This window comes from Pelobates fuscus, chromosome 6 (genome assembly GCF_036172605.1).
Source record: "Pelobates fuscus isolate aPelFus1 chromosome 6, aPelFus1.pri, whole genome shotgun sequence".
NCBI classification, from domain to species: Eukaryota; Metazoa; Chordata; class Amphibia; order Anura; family Pelobatidae; genus Pelobates; species Pelobates fuscus.
The window spans coordinates 184,420,297-184,447,825 of record NC_086322.1 but is presented as its reverse complement, the minus strand read 5'-3'; the positions used below and the strand labels follow the sequence as shown (position 1 = coordinate 184,447,825).

General features: G+C 40.9%; 1 protein-coding gene across 3 annotated transcripts in view; it reads right to left on the bottom strand.

The window, feature by feature from the left end:
* The window catches only part of LOC134614594 (beta-mannosidase-like), an 80,365-nt gene that overhangs the window by 7,736 nt on the left and 45,100 nt on the right, over positions 1–27,529 (bottom strand). Inside the window, exons 4-13 of one of the 3 annotated variants that reach the window (XM_063458564.1) lie at positions 24,576–24,743; positions 22,579–22,702; positions 20,285–20,460; positions 17,498–17,608; positions 15,950–16,101; positions 13,216–13,333; positions 11,827–11,913; positions 11,106–11,273; positions 3,311–3,529; positions 1,586–1,750 (exon numbers count right to left, since the gene is read on the bottom strand). In XM_063458564.1, coding sequence (XP_063314634.1) covers positions 1,586–1,750; positions 3,311–3,529; positions 11,106–11,273; positions 11,827–11,913; positions 13,216–13,333; positions 15,950–16,101; positions 17,498–17,608; positions 20,285–20,460; positions 22,579–22,702; positions 24,576–24,743 — 1,488 coding nt within the window. The remainder of the gene's footprint in view (positions 1–1,585; positions 1,751–3,310; positions 3,530–11,105; positions 11,274–11,826; positions 11,914–13,215; positions 13,334–15,949; positions 16,102–17,497; positions 17,609–20,284; positions 20,461–22,578; positions 22,703–24,575; positions 24,744–27,529) is intronic. The other 2 variants (XM_063458565.1, XM_063458566.1) reach the window with 2 other exon arrangements.

The window sequence follows — 27,529 nt, the reverse complement described above, 5'->3', positions numbered from 1 at the left end:
TGTATTGTGTATATAATTTTAGCATCCATGGCAATGCTAATAATTCGTAAACTAATTAAAGGGACACTTGTATCCCACTAGTAACAACGGACAGAGGAAACCTGCTCGAGTAATATGAATAAACACAACCTTTTTTCATGGGAGCTTTTCAGATCACTAAGATTGATCCCAGTGAGTGCTGCTTATCAAAAGGCCCATTTGCCAGCAATAAATAAATGTAGGAAAATGGTATGATTCATATCCCCACGGATATAAAAAAAAAATCTTCCAGGAAATGTTGAGAGGTTCCTGGCTAATGTTCATAATCGGGGCATTTGACCATTTCTGTGGATTTATTTTTGCCACATCCACCATTCGTGACAAAAATAGTATTTCAGCTTCTAGGTCAATGTTTCAGTCTTCGACTTTAATACTGTATATGGTTGAAAAGAACTGCCGTAAATCTTTCCATTAAGGATGAATGGATAAACACAGAATGTAAATTGTGCACATTCACCAGGTATATCTGAGCAATAATTATGTGCTAGCTATGCATTCGGTTTTTAGAAGTTATTTTAATTACACTACAAATGATCGTAATTGAGTAATGAAAGAGTTAAAGCAGACAGAATGTTTTTTCATCACACAGATTATAAGCTTGTTTGAGTAGGATCGACTTCACCTCTTGTCTCCCTGTTAATATTTAGCATTTCAATCATTCTTCAAATATCCCCATTCTAGAATTGTAAACCGCTGCAGAATATGTTGGCCCTATATCAATGCCAATACTTATAATCTATAAAAGACATGCTTGATTAATACCCATGTATTTAACAGTGCAGATGTGTTACTACTCTAAAAGAATATGAATGCACATTAAGTGTAAGGTGATTCCATAAGAGAACGACAGGCTCCGGCAGTGTGAGTGATGTGTGGAGATACACTGCTCAACCACAACATAAAAACCACTGACAGGCGAACTAAATATTTATTTTATCGTCCTAATGGCACCCGTCATGGAGTAGATATTTAAGGCAGCAAGTGAACAGTGGGTTGGAATCAGGAAAAATTGGCAAGTGAAAAGATCTGAGTGACTTTGGCAAGGGTGAAATAGTGATGGCTAGGCAACTGGGTCAGAGCATCTCAAAAACGGCAAGTCTTGTGGGTTGTTTCCACAACCACAAGTGGTTATGGTATTACGTATTGGTAAGATCCCTTTGTGGCGACTGAAATAAATGTGATTTAAATGAACATAAAGGTATGGAATTTGTGTGTTTGCTGCTGAGAGGAGGCCAAAGTGAAGACTCCATTCCATTGATGCTGGTTCAAACTGTTCAAGCCATGGTTCATGGCAGCATTGGTACTGAAGATTAACACTCCACCAATGTATGTATATTTGTAGTACTGAAGATTGCTTTCTATGAACTACAAGTTTAGGGTTCCGTCATTACCCAGCTATCCCCTTTATTTCACTAAAGTGTATATTTGTTCATAAGGTCTATGTGCAATGTTAGATAAACACATGTACAGCTGTCACCATCACATACAAGATGCCAAATCCAATTATATGTATTCTGTCCACAAATTTTTATGTAACAAGGCATACCTGTGTCAAGTAGAGAGTATCCTGGAATTGTATGAGAGGATCACTATTTGTGGGCATTCTATAGTGTAACTCAGCTTGGCTCATCATCTCTTCATTACCTGAACTGTGGTGCTGACGATGGTAAGCAAAATTACTTTTATATGACCAATCTTCAGGAACCGACACCTATGAAAAAAAAGTGGACTTTTGAGACAAGCTGTTTATTTCTCAATATATTATTTTTATTTCAAAAGCTCTGATCTATCTTACAGGTCTACAATGCACAATGGAACAAAACAACATGTAATTTTGGACTATTTTAATCGTGTAACATAGAAAATTAAATCTGTGTTGCTAAAATCACTCTATTGCTAAGGAATGGTATTTTTTTAGTGGTTTTAATCAATGTAAGGCATTTGTCAGCGTATGCCAATGACCAGTGTAGACACAGAAAACCATTTAAGATGGAACCTACATTTGCTCTACTTTGAGAACACGTTAGCCTACAGTCATTTTCAATACAATTTTGTAAGGATGTAAATAACATACTTTGGTATTGTTTAAATCTGTTTTCCAATTAGGAGTCAGTAGGTCATAAAGTCACTCTTCTCTATTCACACTTTCAGCCACATTGCCTAAAACAAAAGTGTTTTTGTATTTTTTCGCCATCTCTAATGTTTGGAGATATGTGAAAACACATTGGAAACTGTATGTGAGTTGTGGGAATCAATCTTTTTGTGCATCTTTTCAACCATTTAGGGCACCTTAAAAAGTGAACCTGACATGACAGGCGTAGGATTGCAGTTTTCTAACCATCTGGCTTCAGTCATGTTATACAATTAAGTGGTTCTTCCCTTAATACTATAAAAAGGTTTTGAGAGCATTTGTGTTTTCAGTGTTACATTTGCTGTGAGATACACCTCCCCTTCATACTGCTACTTGGAAAGCACAGACTTGCTTCCCATAACAGGTTAAAGGTTCCCAACACTTTATGATGGCTTCATAGTATGTAAATAAAACTTGCCTGTTCCTTCACTCCATTCTCAGATTGCCTGTACAAAGCTACTGCAATAAATAATGTTGTCTTTTTCTCTCCACACTGCTACTGCTACTCTCACGCATCAGCCTACCCCACTTCCCTCCTTTCCCTCGCAAGGAGGAGAAAAGTCCAGAGGAGGGTTCACTGATAACAGACATGCAACACAGCCGTCTTATCTCTGTGAAAATCAGCAAAGACTGGATTGACAGGCAGGAGGGGGAATAAACACTGTTTTTTTAATATCTGATTTTAGAGATATTTTGACATTTGGTAGCAATTCTGTAGCACAGATGAATATGAATAGATTAAATGTTATCCCCTATCATTAAGATTAAGTTGTATTACAAGTCATTACAAGTATCCTTAAAGAAAAGGATAACATAATGCAAGTCTTAGTCAGCCTTATATACCGTAACTTGTATAAATTATGGCTACAAGTAAATGCCGCGTTTCTGATGCAAAACAAGAACCATATTTTTTTATTGCATCTCCTTTCCTTGTTTCACGTATCCTTTTTATTCATTATCTTCTTCTTATTCAATGTATTCAGTACTGTGAGTAAATACAGTACATCACTATGTCATCAGACCATTGGCGGTATAGATGTAGGAGTAGTTACAAATAGACTGATTTCTACAAATAAGTTTTAAATGTGGATAATTTAAGCAGGTAATGCCTTATTCAAAAATTAGTCTACAAAAACTTACCTTATAAATGGTACTAAAGGATGGCCAAGACTGAAAGCCATATTCAGAAGCTAAGCGAGGTCGGGGGTATGTTTTCCAGTTCCAACAGTCATCCAAATAGCTATAGTAATGGATGTCACCATAATGCATGTCATATGGGTTTTTGGCAAGCCAGCCTTCACGGATTGTTTCCTTCCCATTAGTTGGACTTGATGGAATGAATGGACGGGTATTATCCATCTGTTTATAAACAGATTAAAATTAAAACCATTTACCACAATTCTTAGTTAGTGGGATACTATAAATTTTTGTTTTCACCATTCATTTTAAGTACTGCCCTAGTGGATTCTGACAAAGTCACCCCAGTTACTAAACAAGATATTCACAACTTGTTGATACATTCAGAGGCTGTTCGCAACATATTTCGCTTTGTTGAAGATGTAGAGAGATATAGGCAGGACTCGAGGAAGATGTAAGATAATAATCAGAGTGTACACTCTCTGGGGAGACTGTGCTGAGATTACAATCACAGCACTCTTCGCTTAATATGTGGATTGACAACCTGAAGGAAAAAAGTCTTCGTAAGAACATAAAAATAAGGGAAGTCTCAAACTCTGTAGAAGTACCACATTATATTCCGTGATTAGTAGCAACACTTCTGCCCCAACAGCAAGCTGAACCACTCCTTACTGATGTCACATACCGCATAGCCAACTCTCCCCGGGCAACAGCTGAGACCCAAAGAGACATCACTCTACGCTGTTAAGGTGTTGCTTACCGCTGGAGTCCTTTCAGGTCACGCACAGTCTCTTAAGAAGGGACATTATTATGAGCTATGAACCAAGGCGGAAGCACCCACCTTTCTATCATCCCTCGGCTTAGGAGGTGGACCAGGAATGCCCAGGGATTTAGTTAATATGACTCCCTATACCTCCAGTACGGGACAGGCCTCTGTAGCGTAGTTTTGTTTTATTTTTTATGAATAAAATAAAAAAGAAGGTGATCACTATTATCTTTTCTTATGTTTACTGGTTTCTTTAAGTTTAAATTTTTTAATTCCTAGGTGACCAAATTAAGTGCCTTGAGAGGCATCTGTGCCAATATTACTCGGTCTAGTCCATAGTGTTCCTTATGAGCCACAACATTTTTATTCCATTCCCCTCTTATAGTTTACATGCTCACTAGTGTTGTCGCGAACCCGAAATTTTCGGTTCGCGAACGGGAACTTCCGCAAATGTTCGCGAACCGGCGAACCGCGCAAACCGCCATTGACTTCAATGGGCAGGCGAATTTTAAAAACAACAGGGACTCTTTCTGGCCACAATAGTGATGGAAAAGTTGTTTCAAGGGGACTAACACCTGGACTGTGGCATGCCAGAGGGGGATCCATGGCAAAACTCCCATGGAAAATTGCACAGTTGATGCAGAGTCTGCTTTTAATCCATAAAGGGCAGAAATCACCTAACATTGACACCTGTCCTCAAAGCCCAGCCCTGATACACACTGACACAGAGCAGAATAGAGACTGTTCCCCCTACATAGGGTCACTTGGCAGATATGGATTGACACCTGTCCTCAAAACCCCTGATACACACTGACACAGAGCAGAATAGGGACTGTTCCTCCTACATAGGGTCACTTGGCAGATATGGATTGACACCTGTCCTCAAAACCCCTGATACACACTGACACAGAGCAGAATAGAGACTGTTCCCCCTACATAGGGTCACTTGGCAGATATGGATTGACACCTGTCCTCAAAACCCCTGATACACACTGACACAGAGCAGAATAGAGACTGTTCCCCCTACATAGGGTCACTTGGCAGATATGGATTGACACCTGTCCTCAAAACCCCTGATACACACTGACACAGAGCAGAATAGGGACTGTTCCCCCTACATAGGGTCACTTGGCAGATATGGATTGACACCTATCCTAATGATCCCTGATACACACTGACACAGAGCAGAATAGAGACTGTTCCCCCTACACAGGGTCACTTGGCAGATATGGATTGACACCGGTCCTCAAAACCCCTGATACACACTGACACAGAGCAGAATAGAGACTGTTCACCGTCCACAGAGACCATGATACACACTGACACAGAGCAGAATAGAGACTGTTCACCGTCCACAGAGACCATGATACACACTGACACAGAGCAGAATAGAGACTGTTCCCTGTCCACAGACACCATGATACACACTGACACAGAGTGTCCGCGTGAAATAGGGCCGTGAGTAATGACGTCACGGGTAGCCTGCCCATAGTATCGCATAGGGTGGAAGAGCTGATAGGACATCTGAAACGTATTGGGATGGAGATGCTTAATTGTTCTCCAAAATGCTTGACACCACCCCATAGTGAATCTCTGCAAACTTTAATACCATCAGAGGAGGAAGAATGTGGCAGCCCACTGGGATTATTTGAAAAATTTCAAATTGATGATTTTCCAGACCCTGGGGTTGACATTAGTCCAGATTTACATCTTGTGACCCATGAGGATGTTCCAGGCACTACTTGTGAAATAAAGACAGATAATAAAGTGAATGATCCTTCTCCTTGGGACTTGCACCCTGTCGTTGAAGGTGGAGTAGGCAATGGCAAGAGCATGCTGTGGGTAGTCAGTGCAAACACTCTTCCCGGTGAATAATGAGGAGACTAACTATGATGACGTTATTTGCGTTGAAAGTAATGATGCCAGAGATCTTTTGAAACCATATGGAAGGAACGAATTGGTTAAAAGAAAGGCAAGAGACCACCTGCATATAGACAAGAATACGCATAAGAGAAAGAAGAGAACAGGTGAAAAAGAGAAGCTGCAGACTGCCTATCTGCAAATAGTTGAGTTTTGTCCTGAAGATGTCCATGTTACCACAGTGCAGACTCTGTTTGATACACTACTGAGGAGAGTCAGAGAAACCCCAGATCTTCACGTATTGGATGAGTCGGTGCGTGGAGTTGCAGAGAACGTAGAACAAGAAATATTTAAACTTTTCCTGTGTACTGACAGCAGATATACATAGGGTCACTTGGCAGATATGGATTGACACCTGTCCTCAAAACCCCTGATACACACTGACACAGAGCAGAATAGAGACTGTTCCCTGTCCACAGAGACCATGATACACACTGACACAGAGCAGAATAGGGACTGTTACCCCTACTTAGGGTCACTTGGCAGATATGGATTGACAAATCCCTGACAAACAGCTACCACATGCAAGGAAGGCAGCAGGGGCGCAAATGACCCACTCCCGACGCGGGAAGGTAGTGACGACAAATAACAAAACAGGACTCTTTAGAGGCCCTGTAATTGTAATCAGTCCACTTGAAATCCTTTAACTTTGATCAATTGGAGGGAAGTCTGGTGCAGAGCCACTGACCCATGCTCAGGGCCAGCCTTAGGCCTTTGGGCGCCCTGTGCAAGAAATCTTCACCCTGTCACACCCATGTGCAAGAAATCTTCACCCTGTCACACACACACACAGGCAGACAGCCATACACACGCACACACACAACTGCGACTGACTAGGTTTGTCACCTCCTCAAAAGGACGCATGGGCCTACAGGCATTGCGCATGAGCGTCCAGTAACGTGGCAAAAAAATTCCCATCTCCCCAGAGGCTGTCCTAGCACCCCGGTCATACAAATATTCATTAACAGCCTTTTCTTGTTGGAGCAGGCGGTCGAACATTAGGAGTGTTGAATTCCAACGTGTAGGGCTGTCGCAAATCAAGCGCCTCACTGGCATGTTGTTTCGCCGCTGGATATCGGCAAAGTGAGCCATGGCCGTGTAGGAACGCCTGAAATGGCCACACACCTTCCTGGCCTGCTTCAGGACGTCCTGTAAGCCTGTGTACTTATGCACAAAGCGTTGTACGATCAGATTACACACATGTGCCATGCACGGCACATGTGTCAACTTGCCCAACTTCAATGCCGCTATCAAATTTTTTCCGTTGTCACACACCACTTTGCCGATATCCAGTTGCTGCGGAGTCAGCCACTTTTCCACCTGTGCGTTCAGGGCGGACAGGAGTGCTTGTCCGGTGTGACTCTCTGCTTTCAAGCAAGTCAAACCCAAGACGGCGTGACACTGCCGTATCCGGGATGTGGAATAGTACCTGGGGAGCTGGAGGGGTGCCGTTGATGTGGAGCAAGAAGCAGCGGCACAAGAGGACTCAGCCGAGGAGGTTATGGAAGAGGATGGAGTAGGAGGAGTAGAGGAGGTGGCAGCAGGACTGCCTGCAATTCGTGGCGGTGTCACCAACTCCTCTGCAATGCCACGCATTCCTTGCTTGTCAGCCGTCAGCAGGTTTACCCAATGCGCAGTGTAGGTGATATACCTGCCCTGACCATGCTTTGCAGACCAGGTATCAGTGGTCAGATGGACCCTTGCCCCAACACTGTGTGCCAGACATGCCATGACTTCCTTTTGCACAATCGAGTACAAGTTGGGGATTGCCTTTTGTGAAAAGAAATTCCGGCCGGGTACCTTCCACTGCGGTGTCCCAATAGCTACAAATTTTTTGAACGCCTCAGACTCAACCAGATTGTATGGTAAAAGCTGGCGGGCTAATAGTTCGGACAAGCCAGCTGTCAGACGCTGGGCAAGGGGGTGACTTGGTGACATTGGCTTCTTACGCTCAAACATGTCCTTGACAGACACATGACTGTGGGCAGATGAGCGGGAACTGCTCAAGGCGGGAGACGGAGTGGCGGATGGTTGAGAGGGGGCAAGAAGGACAGCAGTGGTTGACGTGGCTGAAGATGCTGGACCAGGAGGAAGATGGCGGCTTAGAGTAGGCGTGCTGCTTGTACTCATGTGTTGATCCCATAGGCGTTTGTGATGTGAGATCATGTGCCTACGCAAAGCAGTTGTACCTAGGTGGGTGTTGGACCTCCCACGACTCAGTTTCCTTTGGCACAAGTTGCAAATGGCATCGCTGTTGTCAGAGGCAGACACAAAAAAATGCCACACTGCTGAGCTCTGCAATGACGGCATTCTGGTGGTGGACACAGCATGCGTTGATTGGCGTGCTGTCGGGCTGACCCCGGGTGCCGATGCATGCTGTCTGACTGTGCCACTAGCTCCTTGCGACGACCCCCCCTGCTTCCAACTCGTCTCCTCCTCCTCTCTGTCTCCCCATCTGAACTTTCGCCCTGTTCTTCTTCTTGCCGAGCGGGCACCCATGTGACATCCATGGACGCATCGTCATCATCAACCGCTTCGCTTGTATCTGACAACTCAGAAAAGGAAGCAGCAGCGGGTACAACATCATCATCATCACACCGTACCTCCATGTGTTTAATGCTGCCTGCCTGAGACATATCCCTGTTATCTACATCCTCTAGCAATAATGGTTGTGCATCACTCATTTCTTCAAACGGGTGTGTGAATAACTCCTCTGACATACCAAGTAAAGCGGCTGTGGTGCTAGTTTTGGTGGTGGAGGCAGGCGGGTGAGTGCTATCTTGAGAGGTGCCTGAAGCTAAGCTGGAGGAGGATGGTGCGTCAAGGTTCCGAGCGGAGGCTGTACAAGATTGGGTGTCCTGTGTTAGCCAGTCAACTAAGTCCTCAGAACTTTTCAAGTTCAGGGTACGTGGCTTCTGAAAACTGGGCATTATTCTAGGGCAAAAGGGAATCACAGCACCACGACCACGACGGCCTCTGCGGGGTGGCCTGCCTCTGCCTGTCATTTTTTTTGGGATTAGTGGTACTATGCGTGCAAGCTACTGTGAGACCAGATATGATTGGCAATGTGCACTGGAACAGTTCTGCAGAGCACACGCTGAAGGAAGGACTGACAGAGCCGCTTGAAGACAAGTAACTGCTATTCAATCTATAACAGTGAAAAAAAAATTTTGGTTTTAAAAGCACGCTATAGAGACACCAGATATGATTGGCAATGTGCACTGGAACAGTTCTGCAGAGCACACACTGTAGGCCTGAGACACCCGCTTGAAGACAAGTAACTGCTATTCAATCTAAAACAGTGAAAAACAAATTTTGGTTTTAAAAGCACGCTATAGAGACACCAAATATGATTGGCAACTGTCAAAGCACGCTGGAACAGGTCTACAGAGCACACGCTGAAGTAGGCCTGACACCCAGACGCTTGCAGACAACTAACTGCTCTTCTATTACAGTGAAAAAAAAATATTTATTTTAAACGTAAAGCTTAACCAATTGTTAAAACAGATATGAGTGGTGGCACTGGGCAAGTAGGCACAGTATCCAATGTGAACCTCACACAGAAGCTGGCAGGCAGGCAACTGCTCTTCTATTAGAGTGGAAACAAAATTTTGGTTGTAAAAGCAGGCTATAGAGACACCAGATATGAGTGGCAACTGTCAAAGCACGCTGGCAGGGTTGTGCAGGGCACACGCTGAAGGAAGGCCTGACAGAGCCGCTTGAAGGACACTGACTGTCTGCTATTAGCTTACACTGGAAACCTTTTTTCTTTGTAAAAGCACGCTAAAGAGACACCAGATATGATTGGCAACTGTCAAAGCACGCTGGCACAGGTCTGCAGAGCACACGCTGAAGTAGGCCTGACACCCAGATGCTTGCAGACAACTAACTGATCTTCTATTACAGTGAAAAAAATGATTTCTTTAAAATCTAAAGCTTAAGCTATTGTTAAAACAGATATGAGTGGTGGCACTGACTGTGCAAATGGGCAAGGCATCCAACCTGACACAGAAGCTGGCAGGCAGGCAACTGCTCTTCTATTACAGTGAAAAAAAATTATTTATTTTAAATCTAAAGCTTAACCAATTGTTAAAACAGATATGAGTGGTGGCACTGGGCAAGTGGGCACAGTATCCAATGTGAACCTCACACAGAAGCTGGCAGGCAGGCACCTGCAATTACATTACACAGAAAAAAAAAAAAAAAAGCAGCCTGATGTTCTAGCCCTAAAAAGGGCTTTTTGGGGTGCTGTCCTTACAGCAGAGATCAGATGAGTCCTTCAGGATTGTAGTGGACACTGAATACCCTAGCCTAGCTATCAATTTCCCTATCTAATCAGCAGCAGCTAAACTTTCCCTCCTCTCACTAAGCATGCAGCTTCAGAATGAATCGAAAATGGATGCTGGGAGGGAGGTTGGAGGGTGTGGAAGGGAGGGAGTGCTGCTGATTGGCTGGAATGTGTCTGCTGACCGAGAGGCACAGGGTCAAAGTTTGCCCAATGATGACGAATAGGGGGCGGATCGAACTGCGCATGTGTCCGCCCGCCGCGGCGAACGCGAACACGCTAATTTCTCCGGGAACTGTTCGCCGGCGGACAGTTCGGTACATCACTAATGCTCACACATTGGATCGTACACATTTCAACTTTTTACATGCCTATGCCAGTTTAAGCTCCCAAGTTGTGTAGGATGAGCAGTTGTTTTATATAGTTAAGGCTGTTTTTTTATTGCCTACTCACTAGTCTATGTCTATTAGAGACCAAACAAAAAAAAATAAAAAAAAATTGAAGGTCTAACATCATAACAAACGTCTTGCGTTTTAAGTTGTGTATGTATAAATGTCCTTTTTCTTATTACGCTGTATTAAGGCACCTGTAAAAATAAAGATTGGCAAAAAAGGGGGCAATTCAAATTGAGGTTTGGGTTTTAGAGTAGAGATGAACTTAGGCCAAAGTGAAACTGGAAGAGCATTAAACTAGTATAGAACACTGTCACAGGTAAAACTACATATCTCTGTATAGTACATAAATACATAATTGTGTTCTTGCCTATACCTGTGTATATGATACAGAAAGAGCTATAGAACTGTGGATAACTGTACATTTTCACTTACCTCAAGAATAATCATTCTTATGGTTTTTATGTAAAGAGACAGATAGTCTTTTAAATACATTTCTCTCATTTTGCTGGGTATTGAAAACCAATCACTTGCAATGGCAGCTTCATTTTCATTGTTAGCACTCCAGACAATAATAGAAGGATGGGATTTAAGTCTTCTCATCTGGATCATAAAGCAAAATATATAGTTACACAATACCAAAAACATTCTTTAATGTAAAGGAAATATATCTAGTGAATTCACTTGGAGAATGAGCTGTGTAGGCTAATATATTAGCACTGTGCAACAATGTACACCATTTTGTTAATTTTCACATTGGCATATGAAAATAAATTGTCCCTCTCCAGATATCACACAGAGGGTAGGTGTCAGAGAGATACATCCTTTGATGTCACCGATCTGTTCCTGCTTGACTGACATCCCAAAAACATGTCTCTGCATGAAGACAGATAAGGGATGTCTTACCCTACATGAATTCTGTATTGGTGTGTCAAAGCAAAGGTAAAATTAAACAAGTTGTGAGGCTTCAATTCATCATATGATGATAATCATACAACGTTGTCTGGTTCCATGTCATTAAGACCTCTATGGTTCAGATTAATTAAATCTACTGGTCCTTAAATTATGCAGCATATATTGTATTGTTGTTTTAATATCCAGAGTTTAAAATGGTTTTGTCACATATCAAGCAGCACAAACCTTTACAAGCACCCACCTGGTGTGTTACTTCTTCACGGACAGTATCTAAGAACCAGGTATCCGTGGGATAAAGAGCACAGGCAAACATAAAATCCTGCCATACCTAAAATTACAAGAAATACACACAAATGACATATACTTGTACTTGAACCAGAAAGGTTCATCATAATAGAATTCCATAAATTACATCTGGCAGATCTACATAATCAACTATATCACCTCCTCCCCCACCCAAAAATGATTTATTAGGTTTAAGTGGAATAAAAGAGACTAAGCTCTTTCAGGGTTACTTTTTTACTAAAAATAGTTAAATTTCCTTTCTACTCGGCAAATACAGGAAAAACACATCTACTCCAGTTATGTGGATTTATTAGAGTCCCATTGACGTCAATGTTACCCATACATGTCTGTGTCTTGAATAGTACTTTTAGGTCAGTTGTAACTTTACTCATATCTTGTCTCCTTCTTTCTCTTTAATCCCTTAAAGACCAAACTTCTGGAATAAAAGGGAATCATGTCACACATGTCATGTGTCCTTAAGGGGTTAAAAATGGTATACAACAGTGCCATCCAAGAGAGCTGACTTAGTACGAAGGAACTTAGACTTCCAATGGTCGGATAGGACAATCAAGTATTTTGGGGATTCGGCTTATGAAAGATCTCTCCCAATTCTATCCAACTAATTTTACACCTATGCTGACTACATTTTGGAAGAACTTGGAGGATTGGACACTGCCTCAAATATCCTTGTTAGGGTGCATGGCAGTGACAAAAATGAATATCCTAATAACACTTCCCATCCAGATTCTGAATGCATAGTTTACGCAATTCCAGTTGCTTTTGATTAGGTATATATTGGGTTCCCCAAGACCCAGGTTACGATATCTGACCCTGATGAGGCCAAAAGCGGAGGGAGGGCTAGCTGTTCCAGACTCTTTTATATTATTGTTCCTCCCATATACAGAGTGTGTTAAGTGGGTTAAGGATGAAGTTGACAAACTAAAGAAGAAGATTGAGCAGGCTCACATGTGTCAAGCTTGGCAAAGACCCAATTCTGGGTTGAAACGTTGCAGTGTTCCCTGGGTTCCAATAAATGTGCCTAAAAGCTATTGCAGTGCCTGAACCTCTTATTGGTTATTTTAATTCAGTGCATCATGCCCAACCTGAATAGCACTGCTTTATCCTGATTTGATGCAGATAAGTTATTAGAGGACACATTTAAAATTTAGGGAAAACACAGATATTACAGTAGATGCTTGCACCATTTGCCATATTTAAACAAATGATTTTCTAAAAAAGTAAAAAATAAATAAAAACACTTTACAATTTTATCACTACATGATTTTTAATCTGTACCATTATTACTAGCGTAGTATTCATTCTTATATTATCCCATAATTATTACCATGATTCCAAGCTCATCACACAACTGGTAGAATTCATCACTCTCATATATACCTCCACCCCAAACTCGAAGTGTATTCATGTTAGCATCCACTACAGATTTAAGTAGAATCTGCAACCTGCCGCAAACAGAAGAAGCCGATGTAATAAAAAAAAAAAAAAAAGACAGCTAGTTAAAGGGAAGTAAAATCGTGTTTATTAATTTAGCCCAAGCAGTAAGTTAGACCATTTAGTCTTGGAACACAATGGTTAAGATTTGTTCTAGAAATACTGAAGCTCTGGAAACACCTTGCCGAGTCACATGCACTGTTTTGTTAAAAAAATAAACTGCATATACAGGGAGCTTTTGTTTCCTCTACCCGGCCGGACTAAAAGGAAGTGCACACTCCGTGTGCACTTCCTTTTAGTCTGGCCGGGTACAGGAGACAGATGCTCCCTGTACCCGCGGACCATACAGGGCTCGGCCACGCTACAGTGAGGGAGTGACAGGAGGGAGCGCTGACCTCCTGTCAGCCCCTCTCCTCATGCTGCGCCCGGGCGGTGCGCCCTCATGGACGCACCAGCCCGGGCAAAGCTGCAGCCGCCTGAGGCTCTTTACAGAGCGCTCGGGCGGCTGCAGCATGAGGGGGGGCCGGCGGAGCTGGGGGGAATTTCCCCATAACCTGTCCCCCCCGCATGATTTGCTGGGGGGGGTGCGTCCCCTCCATCCCCCCCCGGTTCCTACTCCCATGACTGCAGTCCCTTGAAAAAGCCCGCGTAACGTTGGGCTGTGGTTGTCTCTGTGCTGGCATATATGACGGGGTAACTTAAGACTTGTGGGCTGTGACAGGGAGACACAGTAGTCCTGCTCAATGCACAATGACAGGGATCCACATGCTTTCACAGGTGTCTAGGGTACTCATCTGGGTGGCAGTTGGGCTTCTCCTTCCAGACTTTATCTGTAACCGAGTGCAGTGCTAACAAGCTTGTTGTTGCTTGGGAAGGGCAGCTGTTAGAAATGTCATGCGGCGTGAGAGCACAGCTCCCCCAGGGGTCATGAGTTGCTGTCAGAGGGTTCAGTAACTCTTTCAGCCCCACTCTCTCCCCGTCTGTGGTAGATGTTTTCGTCCCTAGACTTGCCTTGTTCTAGCTGGGTGGTCTTCTCTGCGATCGGCTCTGTCATGGTGGCCGCTCGTGCACATGGCTTGCGAGCGGCGGCCATCTTGTGGGATGCCGCTCGGTATGTGTCCCACGGCAGGGTGGTTGGTCTGGGCCCAGATTGGTGCCCCAGTGGTTGCCCTTGTAGACCGGGATAACCGTCCCGTCTCAAGCTCCTTTGTGCCTCGGGCCCTTGTCGGGTCACTGTTGTTGCCAGGCAGGGTCTTGTGAGGTATCCCCGCTTTCTCCATCAGCTGGGGGGCAATTTGGTCATCGGTATGGTCATCAGTATGGTTATGTTTGGCCTCCAGTTTTTTTTCGGCCCCGAAGCGGGAGCTCAGACAAGGCACATCTGATCCCGTCGGCGGTCAGGCCCCGCCCCCTCGTCAAGTCTATTTCTTGCAGTTAATTGTGGAATGAAACCTAATTGGGGTATATACATTTACTTATATCTAATTACTTGAATTTCATGCCAGTGAACGGTCATTATAGATTCACTTTCACAGAAATTCCCTCCTCAAGACTCCGAATATATAATATCTCATAGAGAAAATGTATATACGCAATGGAAAATGCTGAGATATTAACTCACGTGTGTCTGCAACTTCTTGGGTGGTACACTATTGTACTATCCACTCTGGTGTCGTCTGCTCTCCACCCACACTCCAATGTGATTTGTCTTGTGTGGTGACACTTCTTCAAGCAGGGCAATCCTTCTCCATGACATTGACAGGCTGCTTTTATTGCCAGCATGCCAATGTCTGAATACAGCAACATCTTTCTATACTCCTCTTGCCAGTGCAAGGAACGGTGACTAGAGGAGCAGCAGCCACAGTGCATGAATGCACTATGGTTACTAAGCAGGAGACCTAGAGGACCACCTGAATGAGGTCTCAACTGCTCTCCCTGCCAGTGAATTCCTCGGCACAGAGACCTATCCTGAAGAATTGATTGATATAAATATGTATGATGTATTGATATAGATAAAATAAAAACATTATATAAGGATTCACAATTATCTCCAGGGGGTTGAAAGCATTCTGTGCACCATGGCCACTACAGCCTGCTGTAGTGGTTATGGTGGCAGGATTCCCCAGGCATTGTCTGACGGTTAGTAAGCAAACCCTATTATGTATGGTTTGACATTTTTCTGGCTCTTGTAGATACCCATTGTATTTCCAGGCTTCTGGATGCTGTTAAAATTGAAGTTTCTGTTCTGTTTTAGCAATGGACATTATTCACAGATTGCGAGCTTCAGCTAATATGCTAGGACAATGAATTCCACTACAGTGAGTTGTTGTGGTTATGGTGCTTAGATAGCACTTTAAACATTGCAACTTGCTGACATGGAGTACAATATATAACAGACTAGTATTACTTAATTTCAATTGCAATATTTCAGAGCAAATCTGAGATTTGTTTTCGGCGTTCAGCCCAACATAATACCAACACAATGACTTCTTGTAGCTGAAGTCATAGCTTGGATCAAAATTCTGTCAATGTTATTGAGGCCATCAATTTATAACAGATACTGTTTGACAGCTGGTAAAACATCAGCGATGTGGTATGATTAATCAATGTGGGAAAACAACCCTTACTTGTTAGATGATATTTTGTCTTGGAAAGAGTCTGCTGGTATCCAGTTGGAGCCTTTGAGGAAAATGGGAATCCCATTAATCTGTAGGTAGAATGACAAGCCTGGAGAACTAGCAATTGGCTCCTCCACAAGCTCTACAGTGCGAAAGTATACCTGTGTAAATAAATCGAAATATAAAATGGAATTGTTGCACAAATAAACTTTAAATTATTGTTAGGATTTTAAAACATGCAATAGCTTTGGTAGAATGACACTTATAACAAGATGATCCAACTCTACCTATCCGATTAGCTGGAAGGAAAATGTAAATTTTAGGAGCACTATGCATAAATGTAACATGCATATACTTAATTCATAATACAGGCTTTCAAGCCATGTTTACCAAGGGTTATATTTATGACAAAATTGCCAATGTTCTATTTTTATTTTATTTTTAGTAAATGTTCAGTTGATTCTTCTGATGACATAATAAACCATAAGATTTATCTAAAATAGATAGATACTGTGTGAATGTCTGTCACTTACAGCATAATGCAATATTTCCCGAGTCTGCATTTTATTAGTAAAAATTGGCATTATTAGTAAATCATAACAACTGCTTCCCCCTCCCTCAACCCAAACTGAGACATGGGGCTGAAGAGAGCTGGCAGACCACTAAGACCGGAGACCTATGGGAATCAGGATGCCGCGCAGGACTGTGCTTTCCCCATGTAAGGTCAATACTATGTAAGGTCAATACCTTGTGAACTCTCAGCCAGGCACCAGTCTCTCAGGCCTGCCCCACTTACCCATAAGAGACTTATGTTTACTTGATAGCACAAAAGTGACATCACACTCTCTATCCACCGCTCCATTTTACCCATGCTTGTTATGTTATTTAATTTAATTAATCCAGCACCAACTGGGGCTATGGTTATATGCTGAGTATCTGACAGCTAGATAGAACAGAATAGTCTGTAACGCTAACTAAATGTACCATGTACCAATATGACCCAGGTCAGTTTACCACGTTAGATAGGAAGACTGAAGCTGCAATACTAATGACATAAACATAAACTTTAAGCGTAACTAATAATCCCACAAACCTTTCTAGCCTAGCGTTGATACAGAAAAGTCAATGCTTTAGCACTGTTTTAAAATTGATGTGTCGCTGCGGCTTCAGACTACAGTGATCTATAAGCCCAAGAGTAGCCTGCTCAAACCAACTATGTGACAGGAAAATGTATAAGATACCGTAGGGTATTAGGCTACTTAAGTAAGCGTGTTAGACACATCTCTTGCTATTGTTCATCGTATTTACTAATCTACCGACTTACTCAGCAATATTCTAACTTTATTCAAAATGTGCAGTATTAATCTTATGTCACAAATTGTCAGCTTTGATAGGTCTGTAACGGCTATTGTGGCATTGCAGATATGTTTGTACCTCCTTTTGCACTATTAAAAATAATAAAAAAATAAAAATAAAAAAACAGTAGCAACCATAGTCTGTGCAGCTAAAAAGATATATAATCAATTGCTTAGAAAGGGAAAGAAAACCAAACGGAACCTTAATTGTATTTTCAATGATGTTTCCTTCTTCAAACAGGAATCTGATAGTCATCTCATATCCAGTCTGGGATCCATACCGATTTGGCCACCACAACTCTACAGGAGTATTCTAAAATAAAGATAAAATCAGTAACTAAAAAACGCTGGTTTTAAAACAGGCTGAGGTTATTTTTTTCTGGTGCACAAACATTAAAGGGAAACTCCAGTGCCAGGAAAACAATCCGTTTTCCTGGCACTGCAGGACCTCTATCCCTCCCACCCCCTAATCCCCGGTTGGCGAAGGGGTGAAAACCCCTTCAGTTACTTACCAGAGGCACGTCGCTTACCCACGTCGCTGCTTCTTACTCCGCGCCGCTCCTCCCTCTGACTGCGTTGGCCGGTGGGCGAGACTGATCCCGCCCACTGGCCGGGGAGACCTAATGCGCTGGAGGTCCTCACACAGCGTGAGGACGTCCAGCGACGCTCCTGTGCTAGAAACCAGGAAGTGCCCTCTAGTGGCTGTCTAGTAGTAGTTTTATAGTAGACAGCCACTAGAGGTGGAGTTAACCCTGCAAGGTAATTATTGCAGTTTAAAAAAAAACTGCGATAATTACACTTGCAGGGTTAAGAGTAGTGGGAGTTGGCACCCAGACCACTCAAATGGGCAGAAGTGGTCTGGGTGCTTGGAGTGTCCCTTTAAGCTCTTTTCCCAAAATACAGACAGATTAGACTGGCAAACATCCACAACACAGTTTACTATAGGAAATATGAAATGGCACACAAATATAGGATCATCTAACGGCAACCAGCCATTTTAGTAAATCACCAGAGCAGACCTTCCACACCACACCAGCACTGGTTAGAGAGAACTGTCAAACATGGAGTAATTTCTTCAATGCTCAATAAGGTTCAGATACATACTATACAGGTGATACTCGAAAAATTTGAATATCGTGCAAAAGTGTATTTATTTCAGTAATGCAACATAAAAGGGGAAACTAATATAGGAGATAGACGCATTACATGCAAAGCAAGATAGTTCAAGCTGTGATTTGTAATAAGTGCGATGATTATGGCGTACAGCTCATGAAAACCCCAAATCCACAATCTCAGTAAATTAGAATATTGTGAAAAGGTGCAATATTCTAGGCTCACAGTGTCCCACTCTAATCAGCTAAGTAAGCCATAACACCTGCAAAGTGTTTCTGAGCCTTTAAATGGTCTCTCAGTCTGGTTCAGTAGGAATCACAATCATTGGGAAGACTGCTGACCTGACAGTTGTGCAGAAAACCATCACTGACACCCTCCATAAGGAGGGAAAGCCTCAAAAGGTAATTGCGAAGGAAGTTGGATGTTCCCAAAGTGCTGTATCAAAGCACATTAATAGAAAGTTATGTGGAAGGGAAACATATGGAAGAAAAAGGTGCACAAGCAGCAGGGATGACCGGAGCCTGGAGAGGATTGTCCGGGAAAAGGCCATTAAAAAGTGTTGGGGACTTTCACAAGGAGTGGACTGAGGCTGGAGTCAGTGCATCAAGAGCAACCAGACACAAACGGATCCTGGACATGGGCTTCAGATGTCGTATTCCTCTTCTCAAGCCGCTCCTGAACAAAAAACAACGACAGAAGCGTCTTACCTGGGCTAAAGAAAAACAGACCTGCTCTGTTGCTCAGTGGTCCAAAGTCCTCTTTTCTGAGGAGAGCAACTTTTGCATCTCATTTGGAAACCAAGGACCCAGAGTCTGGAGGAAGAATGGAGAGGCCCACACTGCAAGATGCTTGAAGTCCAGTGTGAAGTTTCCACAGTCTGTGTTGATTTGGGGAGCCATGTCATCTTTTGGTGTTGGTCCACTGTGCTTCATTAAGTCCAGGGTCAACACAGCCGTCTACCAGGAGATTTTGGAGCACTTCATGCTTCCTTCCACAGATTAGCTTTATGGGGATGCTAAATTCATTTTCCAGCAGGACTTGGCACCTGCCCACACTGCCAAAAGCACCAAAGCCTGGTTCAATGACCGTGGGATTACTGTGATTAGCAAGCAAATTCACCTTAGAGAATCTATGGGGCATTGCCAAGAGAAAGAGGAGAGACATGAGACCGAACAATGCAGAAGAGCTGAAGGCCACTATTGAAGCATCCTGGTCTTCCATAAAACCTCAGCAGTGCCACAGACTGATAGCTTCCATGTCACGACACATTAAGGCAGTAACTGCCACAAAAGGGGCCCAAACCAAGTACTGAGTCCATATGCATGCTTATGCTTTTCAGAGGTCTGATATTGTTCTATGTACACTCCTTGTTTTATTGATTGCATGTAATATTCTAATTTATTGAGATTGTGGATTTGGGGTTTTCATGAGCTGTAAGCCATAATCATCGCACTTATGACAAATCACGGCTTGAACTATCTTGCTTTGCATGTAATGCGTCTCTCTCATATATTAGTTTCCTCTTTTACGTTGCATTACTGAAATAAATAAACTTTTGCACAATATTCAAATTTTTTGAGTATCACCTGCATTTTCCCCAACTTGCAAGTTGCATTTAATGCTTGGTACAATCCTGTGTTTATTGTAAAAAATACCCCCACGTACAGGTAATAAGTGAACGAGTGAAGTGTTTGGTGTATGCAGTGCAAATTGTCTAAAATATAAAGTATAATTTAATAACTGAATTTAACAGCAAATATTTGCCAATTATATTTAATTTGCTCAGTACATGGTTTTAAAAAAAATATATATATATATATATACACACATACACACACACACATACACACACATATATATATATATAAAAACGTACCTTATCAATTTTGACAATCACCTTGATTGCCCTCTGCCCAGGGTTAATTGTTAGCTCACGTGACTGGTCAACTTTAAGCTCTGATATTTTCATTTCAACTCGTCCCTGTAGAGGATTTGCAGTGATTACATCAAAGACAGACTCAATAACAACCATCCACTGAGAGGTGTTCTTATCTAAAGGGGAAGAAGATTAGACAAAAGGAATATGATTTAAAATGGTTCTAACTGTAATAAGTCACTAACATTTTCAGAAGTTACTCTGATAATTCTATATTGAATGGCTTGAGAAATTATAGAATGTGTCTGAGATATAGATTTATTTTACATCCACATTAATTTATAGATTTCCAATGAAGCAATGTTGTTCTATTCTTACAGCATAATAGACCTACTAGAAAATAGAGTTTACAACATTTCACATTGCTCTGCCAGTGTTAAAGCTGACATCAGACATTAAAACAGTAAGCAAAACAACAACAACTTGACAATTGCTTATTAAGTGTAAAGGTATGATTTACAATCCCTAATGATCTGGATTAAATTGCAATACAAATATACATAAAAAAGAAAAATAACAAAAAATAAAATATATATATAAAACTTTGATAATGCCTTTTACAAGATTGTTTCTCAATGTTATATGATCCTTCCAGAGTGTCACCATCCAGAAATTAACAGAATTTCCATTCTCTTAAATAGGGAAGCTACTTATTCACTAAACTTCAAATTGTAGTGACTTAAAATCTGAATAAAATTTTCAAGCAAAAAAAAAAAAAAATATATATATATATATATATATATATATAAAACAGATTTTGAAAAATTCTCCATTTCAATTAAAATTACAGCTTGGATATTTTAATCTTTAAAGGGACACTGTAGGCACTATAACCATTTCATCTTTCATAAATTGGTTAAGGTGCTTGGCGTCCTCTGGCATGGTCTCTCTATTCAGTGTTAAACCATATTCAAGGACTTCCCACAGCCCAGCCCTTACTGAAGGTAAGACTAAGAGAGAGATTAAATGCTTCCTTCTAGCCATACCTATTCACACCAGCGATGGCCCTGTTATAGGCTGAAACCAGTCAGCTTCCTCATTAACCAAAGTGGCACAGAGAGGATGGGATGCAGGACCACTATAGGCACCCAGACCACTTCAGCTCAATTAAGTGGTCTGGATGCCAGGTCCCTCTAGTTTTAACCCTGAAACTGCTATATCTCACTGAGGGTTAATCCAGCCTCTAGTGGCTGTCTCACTGACAGCCCCTAGAGGCGCTTCCGCGATTCTCACTGTGAAAATCACAGTGATAAGATGCTGGACGTCCATAGGAAAGCATTGAGTAAGCTTTCCTTTGGGCTATTTGAAAGTGCCACGCATGTGGATCTGACGTCGGCAAGGGGTGGAGAGTTCCCCAGCACACAGGGAGCCCAGTACTGGAGAAAAGTAATTGGCTGAAGGGGACCTAATGACCCTATAGTGCCAGAAAAACAAGTTTGTTTTTCTGGCACTATAGTGCTCCTTTAATGCTGAATGAAAGGACAGAGCCAGGAGACTCGACACACCAACAACTTTGATGAGATTAGGTAGTTATGGTGCCTACAGCATCCCTTTTTTTTTTATTGAGATTCCAATTTACTCTAATTCTGAGTTTAGTACATAAGACTATTAGAATTTGCACATGTTCACTAACTTTACAACGCTGCAGTGCCACCTTTGCAAATCAGCCATCAGCAGCATTTAATGAACTAGAAAAATAACCTAACAAGGTAATATGTGCTGGAGGTGCAACTTTCCCCGGCACAAAAGTGCTAATTACACTGCACATCCAGATTCCTACAACCATGACCACTTAATGACTCAGAAGTAGTCATGGTGGTTGGAGTAACCCTTTAAGATATTTACATGCACACTGATAGCCTAAACCTATTTAATATGTTAAATGAGAATGCTGGGGCCTTATAAGGCACTAACCATTAATATGGTCCGATAAGGTTACTCAACCTTTGACCAAAGGGATTAATGACAGATTTGGCAATGTCAAGTTCCGTGTGATTTTTCTTTTTCTATCTCAGCTACGACAATGCTTACAGGGAAAGTTACTCAAAATCTATATCATGAGATGTGAAATATTAACGTAAAATAAGGTTGCCTGTTCTCACTATATGAGAAAATATTTGGGGAATATATTTGGATAACCAATGTCATCCTTGAATCATTTCAGACTTCTCTAGTGACCTTATGTTGCTTCTTAATAAACATTATTGACCAATAAATAAATAGATAAAGCATACCAAACACTGGAACATAGGAGATATAGTCCAAGTGGAAAACATTATAGGCCTCAATCTTGATATCTTTCCATATGCCTTGTGTGGGAAAGGAAGGTCCCCAGTCCCAGCTGAACGAACATTGTGCCTTAAATATCACAAAATGCAAAATAGGACAATTATAACATTAGTGACTATGTTGGTAAAAGTCAATGGAGATTGATGAATTAAGGACCATCCTAATTCTGTAGTGTTTTCTGATTTTGAATAGAATTTCCCATTTGAGAATTTTAAAGGACACGTATGGAGATAAAAGGTACACACTCCAGGATGCAATGGTGAAGTAACGGTTTGCAAGGAGTGTTAGCCTACTGTTATTAAAAATACGATAGGAATCTGTCATGCACAATGTAACAATATATTGCAATGACTTGATGCGTTATGCTTTCAATGTAATGTTCTGCCTTGGAATAAATAAAGAATTAAAAAAAAAAAAAAAAAGATAATCAGTACAAACCAATGAATGTCTTTCTTTTGGAATTTTCTTTTCTTTTTTTTTTTTTTTTTTACAGGTATTTGATCCCATTATCTAGTCTTTAATGGGCTTGCATCTAATGGTCATTGAAGTTACTAAATAACCTCCATTTATTTAAATATGCAGGTAACGTTTTTTTCTTTGTTTTTTACTGTATGTATTGAGGCTAATGTGTACGATAGTCGTTGCTGCTGGGAGTTTGAGTGTAGGACTTATGTTTGTGTATTTATATTTCAGCCATTGCCTGATCACCTATTTATTCCTGTGTGGATTTTTTTGAGCATTCTGCATGCGCCCTAATTTCTTGTAATAATTAATGTTTGACATCTCGTAAATGCTTAAAAAAAACGGTGCAAGTAGCAGACTTTTTCCTAATATTGCATTATGCTAGGTACTTAAAGATTCCAAATATCACACAGCAGGTGCCAACTGCTGAAAATCCACTGACCACTCCAACCGATTATTTGTTATCCAAACCTTTATTCTGAAACTCAATGGAATTAGAATTTAAAATACAAAATCATCAAAAATAGCTTTTGTGAAAGAGGATTGCTTAGTATGTCATAGAATTCTTTATTTCAATGAAAACCTCCCACTTAACATATCACTTTGAAAATTGATCGTGGCTTGTCTGGAACTATGTCAATTATGATCTCGGCTCAGGATTAGAGGTAACTTACTCATTGAGGACAGGGAGGCACTTTCAATTTAAGGTAGAAAAGAACAAAAGAGGAACATAGCAAAGATGGAAATAAATGTTGTGACAAAACTGTATGCTGTATTATCCAAGTTACTTTCCCTGTGTTCGGTAGATAAAACTACGTTGAGTATTTGAAACTCTAAGTCGAACAAACGCTTCCTATGAGCCAGGGGAACCGTTCGTCTTTTGGTTGGGAACTCCCGAAAATGACCAACCGCCACCACTAAAACTCTGGAATGGTTTTGGGTTGACGCCTCATGAGCGGTCAGTCAAAACTTTACCCTGGTGGCGATTCGGCTGTATTCGTGGGATCAGATTAAAGCTTTCCGGGGATAGAATAGTTGTATAATCTATGTTTTATATGTGTTTTTATGTATATTTTAGATTTTATATTTTTATGCACAGTCATTGTGACTAAGAAATATATGGGCGTGTAGAACTGTAACCCTGATGTGTATAAAAGCAGGCCATCTGTCCAAATTAAAATTATTCCTATTGTTCCGTTCATCAAGTCTTGACTGATGTTTGAGTATGTGACTGATGAACTGCTAGATTTACTTTTATGCACCCTGGCTTTCGGGAACGTACGAATCAGCGCTCCAGGCGAACAGGCTATAATCACCAAGTATCTAGCCTTTTGGGAGCATACAAATAAACGGGTATACGAAATAGCAAGCGTTCATAACAAATGTATTTATTTAATCATTTGACACTGCATCACACTAGCGGACTATATGTTCAAACCATTCTGATTGTTTTACCAATTAGAGTAGTTCACAGACTTACCTTTCTGATGAAGTTGACATGGCATTCTCCATTTTGTACTTTAGGAGGGCATTCTGGAGGGATATCATAGGAGTGATTTGTGCTTTTTTCTTTTGCCCATCCTACTGCAGATCGAAATTTTATTTCTATATAGTTTTTCTCTGCAATCAGTTTGCTGATGTCAAATGTCTAAATTTGGATGCCAAAAAAGTAAAAACATGTATATTTACTGTACCTCTTACAAGATGTGTCTTTAATAAACAAATTGTTTGAGCTGTAAACAATAGGTCACGCTAAGGACATATATATCCTACTAACTAAGCCTAACAATTACATGCCCCAACAAACACACATATCTAAGATTTAGATTTTTTATCATAGTAACACCTACTAACACTTCATGCATGAGTCACGGAGTGTTAGTACGTGTAAATTGTCAGGGTATTTATATCGGCAGACATTTTTAAAACTTCTCTAAAAGCCAGAGCTAAAAGGAATGTATAGTATAAACAAACCAAGTGATAAGAGACTGTCTAATTGCTAATGGAATATAATACATTCTAAACCCAGACATTTGTGACAGAGAAGATTAAATAATTTAATTTTACTTTCTATATCTAACAAGATCCCATTGTATTGAAGGGGTCATATTTAGTATTACAAACTGTCATATTAGGAATTACTACAGAAAATGCCGACACAATGTCTGGAAAAAAATCCTAAAGAAACCTTTGATCTGACAGAAAACATAAAATTATGGCAACATATAGATAAGCCAAAATGACGTCAAAATAGCCACCAGGAAAAGTTAACTCTTTCCTGGATAGGTATGTTTAGTGGGGCGAGACTGCCCTCTATAGACCAAATATTAAGTTGCTATCTAAAAGATAATCAAACCTCCAATTTTCTATTGGTCTATTAACCAGTGACGAACTGAGAATCTTTCCCTTTAAAAAGTTAAGACAAAGGAGAGAGAGGTAATCAAGGGGGGTATGCAGATGAAGGCAGGGGAATGCAGAGAAAGTCGGAAGCAGGCTAAGAAGCAAGCAGAGTCAGAGCGAGAAAGAAACACTCCTTGACACTTAGCTACCTGAGAACATCTGGTGAGAATATCTATTTAACTGGTAAATATACTGGCTTCATTTAATTAATTAAAATTTTCTAATAGCATGATATATGACTGGATAAATCACAATCAAATTTCGATATTTAGAAATCTTCGTTAACTAAGAAGTATATATTTATAACCATTCCATTCTGCAGATGGAATTAGGATAAGTATGTATTAATGTGACATATCACATGTTAGCATGTCGTGATATTTAACCAAGTGTATTGATTTGCTATAAAATAAGATTAAATATCTGTTAGACAAACTAAAAAAAAAAATTCTGCTTATAAAATAGTAGATTTCTCTTATTGGATGGATCCAGGAAATGACTAATGAACTGGTTTAAATGTTATTTTATTTAAAATTTACATAAGAATAGATCTTAATTACATAGGAGGTCTAGCCAGCATTGAAAGGGCTATTCTAACTGTCAGCTAAAGTTTTTATGGCTTTACGCTGCACTCTGAGGAATTCTGTTCTCTGTGTGAAACATTTTCTTTGTCAATGTGAAAGGCAGTCGTAAATCTTGTCTTAGCCATTGGGAGATGTTTTTATATTACCATATTGTATTGCATACTCATGTTATACTAAAATTTCATTGATTATTGTCACGCATGTTACTTATTATTATTATTTGAATATAAAAAAAAATTGTCTATTTTTATGACAAATTGTGATTTTATTGATATGGAATACATTTCACTTACACGATAACGATCTTTGGGATCTGAGAATTAAAATAGTGGGTAATTCTCAACTGTTTACTATTATTATCCCATAAATATCCCCACAAAATGTAAGGGTATATTTCCGTGGTGGGTCAGCATTTCTGAAAGCAAAACAGGAATGGCCCAAAGCAATGTGCAGACAATATTACTTAAATACACTTCTCAGATGCCTAAGCTCATTGACCAGTTGTGGTTTGGCAGGCACCTTGTTCTGTCTATTTATTTTGATATTTGACCCAGCTTTTTCTGATTGACCCTTTATTCGACTTCTTTTATCATGCATGTTTCCTTGACCTCTATTGGTCTCTTTGCCCGTCTATAGGCATCACGTATGGGTCCAAGCTAGGCGGGCTGTCTATGTGCTTCACTGCCTATTTGGAGTGCTTTTGTTGCTTCTAAAGAGGCTTCCTGCTGAGTCATATGTGAAACGGTAATAAATCTATAAACAATATAGCATTAGGAATACAAAACTATATTCTTATCGCTATGGCGCCCCATAGCTAAATGTCTACCCCCCTCTGTTGAAAGGGTTAAAAACTCTTAACACCTATCTCTTTCCAGGGCTTCGGCACTGGCTCCGTCTCCTCCTTCTCTGACGTCAATGCAATGAGGGAACCTAATGCTCCAGCACAGGGAATGGACATTAGGCCTTCCCCATCGGAAAGCATTGCATTAATGCTTTTCTATTGGGGATTTGAAGACACTGGATGTCCTCCTGCAAGGCGGCATTTCACGGAGTTAACCTCTGTGAAGTAGAAGGAAGCATCTCTAGTGGCGGTCTGGAACACAGACAGAGGTAGAGTTAACTCTGCAATGTAATTATTGAAGTTTCTATGAGGGGCTAAGGGGACCGTCCCTTTAAGTCTTTCTACCTCGTTAGTGTAGTGAGATCTTCACTTGTAGTGGCAACGGCATAACAGTAATTATTCCTATTTTGTGACTCCCCACCCTCCAACTTTTCTCTCTCACAATATCTATATAGGGACACAGAGAGATAAGTAGGTTCTGGAGAGCTACTTTGCTCACTGAATTGCAGGAAATTAAAAATCCTTGTAAAGTTTGGGAACCTTTGAATATCATGGAATTATTTTCTATCCCTGTAATTAAAGGAACATTATAGTCACCTAAATTACTTT